The following is a 12,879-nucleotide window of genomic DNA, read 5'->3' as shown; positions in this document are numbered from 1 at the left end:
TCCATAAAATTCCTAATGGTAGAAATGAACTCATGAAAGCTGAAATTTATGAATGTCAATCTAATTTGGTTAATTAAAAAAATTATGCAAAATCTTCACAACAGCCGTCTTAGCTCAGCTGGTAGAGCGCATGGCTTTTAACCATGTGGTCGTGGGTTCGATTCCCACAGACGGCGTTTTTTCTTTTCTTGTTTTGTGCAAATGGTTCGATTGAACAAAATGATAAAAAAAATAATAATAATCTAGCTCTCTCTTCTTAGCTCAGCACTCTACTACTCCTGTGAACTGTCTTACTTTTCAACCTTGTTTTTTGCTGTTCATGGGCTTCACGTCCCCACCAGTCACCACCACCCCACAGTTGAAAGAAATTAATAAATGGAATGCAACTTGGACAAAGTCACAAAACAGAGTTCATGGGATGGCCATGCTCTACACTAATAACTATCATAATAACATCAATACCAACTGTCCAATCACAGATTCACACCCACAAAGATTCCTCCACCGCCACATTCTCATGTTTTTGAATTTTTCCAATTGTTCCATGCTTCCCTCCCTCTCAATCTTTTCCCAAATCTCAACCTCCTCTTGTTTTCTACCTACCTTTAATGGCACCCATGACAACACCACCTCCCCCTCTTTTTCTTTTAGGAACCTCTTTGCTCGTTAACTTCCCTTATGCTACCCTGAGATTATTCTTTCTTGTTCTAAACTGTTGGCTAGTTTTTGTTTCTGCAAATAATGAAATTCGAAGACTTTCTGATGCAAAGAAGCGAGGAGAAACAGAAAAGACTTGATCTCCAGCAAGAGGTGATGACAACAAGTTTTCACTTTGTTCCCATCTTAGGGTTCCGAATTTTGATACAAAACCCACATAGATTTTTGTGCAACATATTGGAACTTTTGTCACATAAATTTGACCCAAATCAAATACACATGTATTCCATTTCCACAGGTTTTGAAATTGCAAGATGAGTTAGATGGAAAACAAACCCTTAACAGGGTTCTTCTGCACTGTGCACTTCATGGACCTGTAATGTCACATCCATGCCATTTGTCATTGCTTCCACCTCAGGTAAAAGAGTGTATGTGATTCAGTGGAGTTGATTTTAAGAAGAGGGTTCTACAATATGCAGGTTCAGTTGCTATTTTCAGAGCTGGCAATGGTGGAGGAAGAGATCAGTAGGCTAGAAAGAAAAGTTGAAGAGCTGAAACTGAGGTTGTACCGAGAGAGGGCACTGCAGACCACAGACTGGGAAGTGCAGAGGAGACAGTCAGTGCTCAATGAAGAGAGATCAAGATCACAGAACTATGAAGCATTGAGAAAAGAAAGAAGGGCAAGGAGGGATAGAAGACCCTCTCTAGGTTCTGCATCAGATATCCAAAGGTGGACTTTCACAAAGTCTGATGGTAAACTGCTTGTTTTTGTATCAAAAAGAATGTAGATATTTTACACAAGGGGTTTGTGACCCACCTGATAATATATTCACTAATCCACCAATGAGATTAAAACTTTTCCCTCAAAATCATTGTGGGTCCAGTGATTGGATTGTTCTGATACTACATGACAATTCCATCAAAATAATAGACAGAAAGAGCAAGTCCCAAATCCCAATTTCTAATCATTCAATTTTTTTATTTTTTTTCATTGTGTTTTTAAACAGGGGAAGTTGCTGAAATTTCAAGGAGACTAAGGGGGAGAAGCAGAAACCAAGGCCATGTAGATGATGAAACTGGCATTCTGAAACCAAATCAACTCTCAGAAGAATTGCTCAAGTGCCTTATAGGCATATTTCTTGAACTAAAACAGACATCGTTAGACAAAGAGGAATCATCAGGTGTCCCAAAGCTCACTCTCTCCTGCATGAATTCAAAAGGGTTCAAGGCAAAGACCTCATTCAACTGCAAATCATCCACAATACTCTTCAACTACAACACATCAACTGTTGACCCTTATGGCATATTGCCAGAGATAGATGGCACTGTTAGGGATGTTGGCCCATACAAGAACTTCATCCAAATCACAAGAAGCTCATTAGATATCAGCCGATTCTCAGAGTGTAGAACAGGAATCGGAAAATTGAGGTTGCTTACTGGTCTTGTTAGATATGATATGATTATATTTATAAACTCATCCTCAAAAGTACTATTTCAATGACTTCTTTTTATATTTCATTCAGGAACTTGATTCATCAACTGTGTGATGTGGACTTGACTTACTTGACCTACAAGCAGAAGTTAGCATTCTGGATCAACATCTACAATGCCTGTATCATGCATGTACTGTAAGACATCTTAAGCAACAATTAGCAAAGACAGAAATATCAAGAATCATATCTGATGGAAGCTTTCTCTTCTTATCAAATTTCAGGCGTTTCTGGAACATGGGTTGCCTTCCACACAGGAGAAGCTTCTGGCACTTATGAACAAGGTACATCAATATCTGGTTAATTCACAATTATTCAAAGCACGTATAGGAGTATTTAGGAAAAGCCCTTCTAGAAAAACAACTGGTATATGAGCCATCATGACTTCCCAAGAGTATTACATACAAATGCTAAATGATACAATTTGCAACTAGGCTGCACTGAACGTGGGAGGCATAGTGCTGAATGCTCTGGCTATTGAGCATTTCATACTCCGCCATCCATCTGAATCAAAACATGTAAGTGAAATGGAAATCCAACTTGAGCTGCACATTTTTTTTTTCCATTTTTTTTTACTTTTTATTTGATCAATTTACATCTCACTTAGTAGGGGCCTGCTTATGAGAAGGAGATGCTACTACGACATGCCTATGGTCTGGGATACCCTGAACCTAATGTGACATTCGCTCTTTGCCGAGGCAGTTGGTCCTCACCAGCAGTAAGTCCATCACTCTCCTAATTTATTTCACAGCAACATTTTCTCCATATATTCAAATTGGGTTTATCAAACCTCAATAAATTTGATGAAATCAAGATGTGGTATGCAGTTAAGGGTGTATACCGCAGAAGACATAGTTAATGAGTTGGAGAGAGCAAAAGTGGAGTACTTGGAAGCTTCAGTGGGAGTTACAAACAAGAAGAAAATCGTGGTGCCCAAGCTTCTAGAATGGCACATGCGCGATTTTGCAGATGAAATGGAGTCATTGCTGGAATGGATTTATAGCCAACTGCCACGCTGTGGGTCACTGAAAAGGTTGATAATGGAGTGCTTGGATGGGGAAACAAAGTCTCCGATAAACAAAATGGTGGAAGTTCAACCTCATGAATCCGGGTTCCGGTACTTACTGCCATTGTGAGTGGCGAAACCACAAGAATCGCAAACCCCTTATGCAGCTTATTATGTTCGAGGATATGTAGCAAGAGGGCATAGCATGTTCTTAATGTCTTCAATTAATCAAAATTAAACAAGGTCCTGTAATACATTTTTACTGTGCAGAGAAATTGAAATGTAATTAGCTAGTGGAAATGTAGCCCAAATTAAACATTAATTATACATTTATACGTGCATTTGAATTACATGAACTTTTGTGTCTATGGATTTGAAGCATTTCAGACCGGAGCTCAAGGCAACATTCTTTATTTGAGGAGTGGTCCACTCGCACGTAAATACAGGGACAAAATCACAAAAAAAGAGAAAATACCAAAAGTAAAAAACAAAAGAGAAAGGGAAAAGTCGAACCATTTAAATATTTAATGCACAGTAAAGGTAAATAACTGCTCAATTATAAAAACACCATTTTTTACAAAGAATATGACAACAATAATTTTATATATTGACAGAAGTAGCGCACCACATAGGCACACGCTTATACTTTAAATGTTTGGTTCAACGTACACAAAGTCCCTCCACTTTGTAGGACCATAAATCAAAAGCAGCAGATGATCTAAAAACAAAAAGTACACGCTGATGAACATCAAGAACGACTACTTTCCGGCAAAAATAATGAAATGCTCAAGACATCTTTCTAAAGAGTATGATTACAAAGCTTCTTCCCACTGTACAACAAATGCAACAACAAATTTGGAATGATGAAGTACAGTGTATTTCCTATTTTCTTTCAAAATTTGATATTCATTTTCAACATCCTCACCAATTATATATGAGGATGAGAGGGCTCAACTGAGAAATTCACGATCCTGTTCAACAGATTTAATCCAAATACAGTTTCTTCACAGTTTACTTTAACTGACATTTGCAGTGGTTCAGAACATCTACCTTCAACAGTAATGGTAATTAAGCACGGGGATGACGTGCTCAAAATCTTGCTGCTGAATCGCAAGCACAAACCTGTTGCATCATTAAGGTTCGCTGCAACTGGCAAATCAACAGATACAAGATAAAGATTTGCGTTGCTAAGCATCTTCAATGCGAGACTTCGGCAGATTACAAGAAATTGGTCTTCTACCAATGAATTGTCACCCTTGCCCTTGTCCAACTCCTCAATGTGATCAGTGAAGGTGCACCTGTAGTACAACACACAACGTTCAATTAGAAAACCCAACAATGACCAAAAGAGAAGAGATGTGTTGGAAATATGATTGATAAATTAGAAAATTGTGAAGTCACTTTACCTTCTTACACATTCAAACATTCCTCGCAGATGAGACTCCTTATTTATGAAGGCTTCAATATCCATAGGTAGAACTTGTACAAAGTATCCAATGTCAGGCCGCAACTTGACAGGATGCCTCTTGCCATTACAATATACGGTCAGTTTTAGAGGCAAGAGGTGGTGATGGAAGCGAACCTGGATGATTCTTGTCATTGTCTGACCAGGTTCCAGAGAAGTGATCTCTTCTACAGAAACTAGATTTGGTGCATCATTTTGAGATATCATGGAGCTGCAGTATCAAAGTAGAGATGTTTGAAAACTCACAAACAATAAAAATGGTTTTTTTTTCTAAGATTAGCACTGTATTAGACAAGCATAGATAAATTACCTTTCATGTGTAACCGAAGCTTGGTCTACAGAATCTATGCCTTTGCCAGATTCTTCATCAACCAATGTTATATCAGACATTGTCTCCTTTGAACAGTTCTTGAAGTAAACTTCTATACATATAAACAGAGGAGAGATGCTTGAAATCTCAGATGAAAATGAATAGTCAACCTTTAATCCATTTCCATTCACAGGGTCCAAGAGTGCATAGCTTTTAGGTTTAACTTGGCCTCCAACATCCCCAATGGAGATTCTTGCTGAAGACCTACGGACTTGACATTGTCCTGAAGTATTTGGGCCGGAAAAACCAGGCTGCTCATCCAACCATGATTCTAAAGCTCTATTTGACATTAACTCCCCAAAATCAGAAGCAGACTGAGACGCTCCATTTTTCATGTTAAGAGGATTGCCAACATCTGAGAATTGAATCAATGGATGAGAATTATCATCATCTTCACTTGCAGAACCAGCCTCTACACTGCCACCACTCCCACTTGACCCCGTATTAGAATGTTGTGAACTATAATCAGAACCAATTTCCTCATCCAACGATTCAGACACCGAGTCTTGATCATCTGTATCAGATGGATCACCATTAGCGACTCCCTCCCCGAATTCATTTCTTTCAAGGCCAGCACAGGGCAAACTACAGGGCTTTGGGAGAGGTTCATACCCTGGAGCAGCATGAAGCACTATCTGCGATAGAGAACCAGGAAGATAAAAACGGTGATCAATGGGATCAGGTGACGTTGGTTTTGTTTGTCCTCCAAATAAGTTTTCTGCAAGGACACAAGAACTATCTTTATTCTGGGCCAGACATTTGGTTTCTTCCTCTGGTCCTTGAGAATCTAAATAGGATGACAAAAGTTTCTTTAAGAAATGAGCTCGGTCACGAACATCATAGTTTAAGTCACATTTGGCCAGTTCCAGCACATAGCTTGAAACTTTTTGGATCATCAACAGATCATCCCCTTTTGCACACAATAGTACCTATAGAACAGATCCATCTCAACATTTAGCAACAGAGTGACATTGGCATATTTACGTAGAGAAGAAATGTCAACAAAGGTACATAAAAAATAAATATATATCTTGCAAATTGTCCCAGCTATATGTATTGATGTTTGAAATCTCAGATGAAGATGAAAAGGAATAGTCAACCTTTAATCCATTTCCATTCCCATTCTCATATAGCTGGGACAATTTGAAATTGTCCCAGCTATATGAGATTCACAATCTCAATCTTGAAAAAAAACAATTATTAAGGAATAAAACTATTAGACAAAGCATTTGAGTCATTATAGTACTGCTAAGGAAGCATTACGAAAGATATATTATGTACATTTCTTTTATGGATAATCTAAATATAGGTGAGAGAAATTTAAACCAGCTCCCTATTATGCTTCTGTGCCAATGAAGATAAGAAATTGGGAAAACAATGAAAACTGAAAAAATATTTTAGTAACTAATTAGAAAGACAGGCAGATAACTGATGACACTTGCAACAAACAACTTCTTCCTATTGTACCTTAGCAGTAGCATTACAAATCTGAAGCTTTGTTTCCAATGCTTCTGAAGTAAAGCACCTTGCAAGATACGCGAGTACTGTAGTTAATATCCTTGGAATAAGATCGCCTAAAGAGTTATACTCCCCCACCATCCAAACAACAATAGCACGAGCTGCAGGCACCTTTATTGAATTTAAACTACGAACCAACTGAATGATAACCTTGAAAATGAAAAAAGCTAGTTACTCAGTGTCAAAGAATAAACAATAATAATAATAATAACTTAGAGAATTTATCTTCCCTATGGTTCTGTCTAAAAGATCTAAGGATTCAGATAGAATAAGCAGCAAAGTGAACATCAGGGGAAAAAATGACAGAAGCTCAGCAGAAAATTGAAAATACCTTTTCATGACTAGGTGGATCTTGCTGAATGATTGATTTAATAGACATTATTGCTTGAATCAAAATGCCCGCTTCTCCATCCACAGACCCGAATTCACTAGTCACAAGTTCTGCAAGATTATATAATAATTTATTTTTTGTAAGAAGATTAGATAACAATTTAGAAAACAAGACACAAAACTTTTTGAAGATCTAAACAAGTATATGGTCACAGACGCTGTCTGGTCAAAGCCAATAGTCCTTCCAAGCATGTGCTCGCCATTTTTGGAAGTCGTTGCGCACATATACCAATTGCAGCAACAGTATCAGCAGCAAATCTCCTGTCTGGATCTGTAATATAATCCTAGAAAACACTAGAACAATAAGCAAAGGATACAAGCCATTGGATTTATAATATTATCTCACTTAAATGTTTGCAATTATCACATAAAGTTGATACAGAGCGAAGTCTAAACAAATGGCTGACTAACAAATAATAAGTTAAAACATGAAAACTTAAAATACACCGTTCACACACATGCACATGTAAATATGTACATTTGGATTCATAGGCTGATTTTAAGCTTTAGAACCTAACTACAAGATTGCTTAGGATGATCTTTGCAATCATCTGGTGACCCAGAAATACGCTAGTGTCAGATTTTTGTAGTTAAAAATTAGCTTTAGAAATCGCATCCTATCAGATAATGCTCCTCCAAATCATATTTTCTTCTTTTTTACCCCCTTCAAACATAGCAGATGATTTGTAACTGTTATTTCTTTTACAGTGGCAAATTTGAAATATATGCTTTTTTTAAGTTCAACAAGGATAATACTTCACAGAAGTCAACCACCTATCTGCCATAAAAGGAAAGGCAGAACCAAATTTAAAAGAGAAAAAAGAAATACCTGAAATTCTTTGAATATAAATGAAATAGATGAATCTGTAGCAATGTAAGCCAGTATATCCAGTTTCAAAGCTTTAATATGATATGAATCTGTTGAGCATATAAAGAAGTCTTCATAGTATGGAGAGAAGAGTGAAGGAACTGCTTTAGCAAACACTTGAATGTTACACAAAACCTGCACTGGTCAATCAACAGAACAATCCTCACAATCTTACCAACTGTAAATTGATATACTAGAATACATGAAGATTGACACAAAAGAATATTCAAATCGGACAGTAGGCCAAAAGAATATTTGAAAAATACAAACAATTATTTTGTGGTTTATTTCTGCCAAGTGTAGGTAGTGTGATTAGATATGTGCATTACAAGAAGACTAATATCATATTAGCTGACCCAACTAACCCATTCTTTACAGCAGGCCTGCCAGGCCATTTCCCTATGAACAAATATGTGAAGGGATTTCATAAGCTTACAGTGCTTTACAGAAAGTTATTAATTATCTCTTTTATAATGTAATTTCCCATTTTCCCAAATGATTTTACTCAGATATAACAACCTTAAGGCTAAACCAAATATGAGAAGGGGCTGGTACTAGCTTCTCAATATGATAATAACAAGCATTATTACAATGCACTGAATTTGACAGTGAGTAAAAAAGAAATTAGAAAAGCAATAGCAAGTGTTTACAATAGAAAACTTCACATCTTCTAGAGAGGAAACCATACATAATATATGAATTAATGGCCACAAGCATGCATCAATAAGATTAAAAAGTAGTAGTTAAAATGCTACAAATAAATCAATTAAATAATAAGAAATGTTAACTACCACATATTTTGAGGCAATAGATGATCTTAGGATGAACAGGAGCGGTTTAACAATTTTTTTCACATCCTCCCTTGGCGCCATAATCCAGTGTACACCAGCAGCAGCTAGTACAACTGCACTATTATTACTCCATAGCAATGGTGATGTACACCGCAGCAGGATCTTCACATCATCATTATTCTTTCCAGATGTAAAATGCGCATAGTTAAATTCAGAGGAATTTTTATTCATGAAACTTAATCGTGATAAATATTCATCTGGCCCTTCAATATAACATCGGGAGATTGATTTTGCTAATTCAGACTCATAAAGGCCACTCATGTCACCATTGTCTTCTACTGATACAGAGCTTGTGTCTGAGCCATCCTTTTCAGATTGAAAATTCTCTGTACAGTGCAAAGAAAACATGATGGATTCTTTTACAAGTCCATGCCTTGCAATTATATAGCGCAAAAGGATCTCAATCAAAATGATTTGACCCCATTCTTCCACATCAGGAAGAATCTCACACAACCTTTGATAATTTCTTCCAATCAGAGTCAAATTATTTGGACAAACTGAAGAGAAAGAAGCAGCAGCAGCTCCAACAACACCAGGGGAATGATCATTCAACAATATTCCAATAATCTGCATAAATTAGAGCATTATAGGCACATCAGCGAAACTGGTACTACCCTTCTAAATTTTATAATAATATACGATATATATCAAAATATGACAGTGCATCCACAATATGAGGAACAAAGGCTGTGATGAACAAGACACAAGCATCCCAAACTTTCTGTACATAATATGAATTTCAAAGGAGACATAGATTTTCAGAAATATTTTCTGATATTAGATTATGTGAACATTTTTATGTATATTAGAAATAATTCATAACACACACACACACACTTAAATGAAGCCAATGAGGCAACGACTGGACTCAGTTTATAGCTTATATACGAGATTCAACTGCACCAAAATATCTCTTACACAAGCAATATAACACACATAATGATAAGAACTGCAAATACAACAATTTGTGAGTATATATAATCGAATAAACCTCTTCAATCCCTGCAGTATTTTCATCTAGGCGCAAATCATGCAGCTTTGGAAGAGCATTGGCCGCGCATTTTCTAACAAATACAGAAGGATCTCTAGCGCATTTGCCCACGGCAACAAGAACTATAGGTGCAATAACGTGTAGACGAATCCCAGCCATGGTTCGCAGTGCCCATGCCCTCACCAACGGGTTCGGATCCCCTAAATCCTTCTGGAAATAATTAATTGATAGCAATGCTTCATTCGGCCGCCTAATACGTAAATAACATTGAAAAAAACAACAACAAATTAGAGCTTAACATTTAGTTAATGATTAAGAAAGCTTATGGAATTTAGATAATGGTTCAGAAATCAGAGCTTGGCATACTTTTGAGCATAATGCAACAGGTACAAGTAAACTAGCTTCTTCACTTCCAATGACTGCGATGCCACGTTCTTAACAACCTGCAATTCCAATTCAACCAAACGAAATTCAAATAAAACACGATTGCTCTGATTCCTTTTTTACATCCAAACAGAGTCTAAAACTAAATTGAACTGAAATTCAAAAAAAAAAAAAAAAAAAGTGATCAATGTGGAAGATAGGAAAGATAGGAGGCGTGGAATTGAAGTAGAAGAAGGACCTGAGGGAAGAAATTGGAGACGTCGAAGCCCTGGGCGATGAGAGCGAGCAAGCGCTTGAGAGCTTCGCACTTCTCGGAGTCGAACTTGCTGTCGAGAAGAGGAGCGATGCTGACGTCCTCGGGGTCGTCGTAGAGGTGGGCGTCTGTGCCGATCCGGAACACCATTGTCGACGCCTTGCTTAGAGTCTCCGCCGTTGCACCGAATTGGTTGAACATCTTTCGGTGTTACAAAGTTTCTCTGATGAGTGAGAGAGAGAGAGAGAGAGAGAGAGAGAGAGAGAGAGAGAGAGAGGGAGGTGAGCTCAATGAGTTGCGATCGGGGAGGGTCAGTAGCACTGGAGCTAGAGATGGCGAGCTGGTTTGGGGCTGTTTGGATCCCGAACAAGTGAAACTTAGTTGTGGATTAAGGGTGCGTTTGCCGCGCACGTTTTCGTGGGAAAAAGGAAAATTAATGCAGGAATTGGTAACTTTTTTTTTTTTTTTTGCTAGAGAACTTTTCTTTTTTTCATTATTCGAAAGTAACAACTTTTTCTATAATGTTTTGAATTCATTTGTTTTAAATAATCAATAATCAAAATTATCCTCGTAGTAAAAGGGAAAACAAAAAAAAATCCAATATAAAGTCTTTAAAATAGTAATCTTAATGATAAAAGTTATGATGATTTTACCATCAAATTCAGCCGACTTGTCAAATTTTAAATTTTAAAATTATTATCTATTTGGCATTACGCAGTTGTTGAGTAGCCCAATTGAAATGATTGTAAAAATCTATTTGGCATTACACTTTTACAAGTTTTAAATATATATGCCAAAAAAAAAGTCTTTAATTACCCACAATGTTATTTTCTTCCAAATTTGATTTAGTTCTTGACATATTCTTGTCATTTCATGGGGAAAAAAAATTATATAGGATAGATGCAATACACTCATTTGATCATCTCTCACCGACTCAATTAGTTAATTGGTGTATGACATTCATGCCAGTATGTCTAAAATGAGAATATATAATTATCTTATCATTAATTTGTAATTTTTTATTAAAATTGTGTTAAAAAAAAATGTGAATTTAAAGAGAATATAATAACTTTATTATTAAAAATATGAAATTAAAGGGCACGTCACAATATGAGCACGAAACTATTGAAGCTAACATGAGTATGGGCACAAATAAATGGGCTGAGCTGGGCCAAAATTTTTGACCCATCAAGTATGGCACAACACGAGCACGAAATGAGCTAAAATTAAGCATGACATGAACACAAATGAGCTGTGGGTTGTGAGTTATGACGAGCCTAAATTTTAGCTATATGGGTCAGCATGATATGAAAATATGAATGGACCCAATTTAAATAAAATGAGTTGGCATGACACAGTTTGTTTGACACCCCTACTCTCAACTAATTGGTGTCACGATCATTTATAAGGAAAAAACAACTTATATGGGATAGACGCATTGCTTTCATCACTCAACTAATTAGTGTTAGGCGTATTTGTCCTTTCACATGATTTCATAATAATGGTTAGTGTAGCAAACAAAAAATATATGGCATGCCATATATGACTGTGGGTCATACATTTTCTCTACTACACCAATGGTTATAATGAGAAGATTCTTTCTCACATATGACATGCATGCCAAATTGCATTATGACATATGGCATGCATACCGTCTCGCATTAATTATTTATCACAAATGCAATTATTATATTATTATTAATGTGTAAATTTATTATAAAATTGTATATAAAGAACAATAAGGATGTAAATTTAAAGATAAAATGGTAAATTTTATTATTCAAATTGTGGGAAAATTATAAAGATAAGAGAATTAATTTTTTTTTCCTGGTAAAACAAGATAGTTAATTATGTTAGAACAAAATTAACAAATTTGATTTGATGTGCCCCCGTTGGATTTAATCTGGAATTTGCTAGAAATAACATTATTTTATGGCAACTCATCATTGGTGATTGGATCATTGCCAATTCGGTCAAAGGGCATAGTGAGGTCTCCACCTCCCTTATTGGTCTTGTTGAGTACTATCACATAGTTTGAAATTTGAATTATGGAAATTTGTCGTGGCCTATTGTGAGCATTGAGAGAGTACGTACCAAACAATTTACTCCCAATTTTCCCAATATTCCTCTTCCCATAGCCCCAATTGGTGCTCACACGGAGTGTTCTCTCAATCTCATAATAGTCTTCGAAACTTCAATTTTTGCAGGTCATCGTATGTCATTCTTTTTTCACATTGTAGTTGATTTCTCTCTAAGCAAGTACTTGCTTCACTGATTCTTTGCATTTTGCAAGATACATTATTGTTTTAGGGTTTATGTTTTTTTCTTCCAAATTTGATTTAGTTCTTAACTCATTACGAGTCATCATGTAATGGAGAAAATATTTACGTAGGATAGATGCAATGCACACATCTCTCAATAACCCGAATAGTTGGTGTCAGGTGTAAGACTTAATGTGTTTGTGTTGCGTTATTTTTATTGTAACGATTACACAAAAAGATATGACACGTAGGATGTATGCCGAAAAGTCTAAACGAAAAAAAATGTAATTTATTATATTATCATTATTTGTACAGTAATAAAAATGTGTGTAACAAAATAGTAAGGATGTAAATTTAAAGAAAATATAATAAATT

The 12,879-nt window shown here is 36.2% G+C and overlaps 2 protein-coding genes and 1 non-coding gene across 4 annotated transcripts; 2 read left to right on the top strand and 1 right to left on the bottom strand.

The window, feature by feature from the left end:
- Nucleotides 1-103: 103 nt before the first annotated feature.
- On the top strand, nucleotides 104-176 carry TRNAK-UUU (transfer RNA lysine (anticodon UUU)). The gene has a single exon. It is a non-coding gene; the product is annotated as a tRNA-Lys (tRNA).
- Nucleotides 177-646: 470 nt separating this feature from the next.
- LOC147289998 (ternary complex factor MIP1 leucine-zipper protein (Protein of unknown function, DUF547)) lies at nucleotides 647-3,464 on the top strand. Of its 2 annotated transcripts, none has more exons than XM_086237579.1 (9): nucleotides 647-810; nucleotides 956-1,075; nucleotides 1,137-1,410; nucleotides 1,665-2,085; nucleotides 2,181-2,280; nucleotides 2,372-2,431; nucleotides 2,582-2,665; nucleotides 2,758-2,865; nucleotides 2,975-3,464. In XM_086237579.1, exons 1-9 carry the CDS (start codon nucleotides 742-744, stop codon nucleotides 3,281-3,283), a joined length of 1,545 nt encoding a protein of 514 aa, XP_086093705.1. In that variant the 5' UTR covers nucleotides 647-741; the 3' UTR covers nucleotides 3,284-3,464. The 2 variants fall into 2 exon arrangements, with proteins under 2 accessions (XP_086093705.1, XP_086093706.1); XM_086237580.1 differs by having other exon boundaries at nucleotides 2,962-3,141.
- Nucleotides 3,465-3,688: 224 nt separating this feature from the next.
- Nucleotides 3,689-10,494, bottom strand: PAT2 (protein affected trafficking 2). Its single transcript, XM_086236748.1, has 11 exons — nucleotides 10,229-10,494; nucleotides 9,973-10,049; nucleotides 9,607-9,856; nucleotides 8,556-9,182; nucleotides 7,726-7,899; nucleotides 7,054-7,180; nucleotides 6,838-6,947; nucleotides 6,456-6,656; nucleotides 4,929-5,917; nucleotides 4,560-4,829; nucleotides 3,689-4,451 (listed from the first exon to the last, which is right to left on the bottom strand). Exons 1-11 carry the CDS (start codon nucleotides 10,442-10,444, stop codon nucleotides 4,082-4,084), a joined length of 3,411 nt encoding a protein of 1,136 aa, XP_086092874.1. The 5' UTR covers nucleotides 10,445-10,494; the 3' UTR covers nucleotides 3,689-4,081.
- Nucleotides 10,495-12,879: the final 2,385 nt, after the last annotated feature.

The sequence above is a fragment of the Dryas octopetala genome, chromosome 3 (assembly GCF_963921425.1).
Source record: "Dryas octopetala chromosome 3, drDryOcto1.1, whole genome shotgun sequence".
NCBI classification, from domain to species: Eukaryota; Viridiplantae; Streptophyta; class Magnoliopsida; order Rosales; family Rosaceae; genus Dryas; species Dryas octopetala.
Note: the sequence above shows the minus strand (reverse complement) of the source record. Positions and strands in the feature narration are given on the sequence as shown.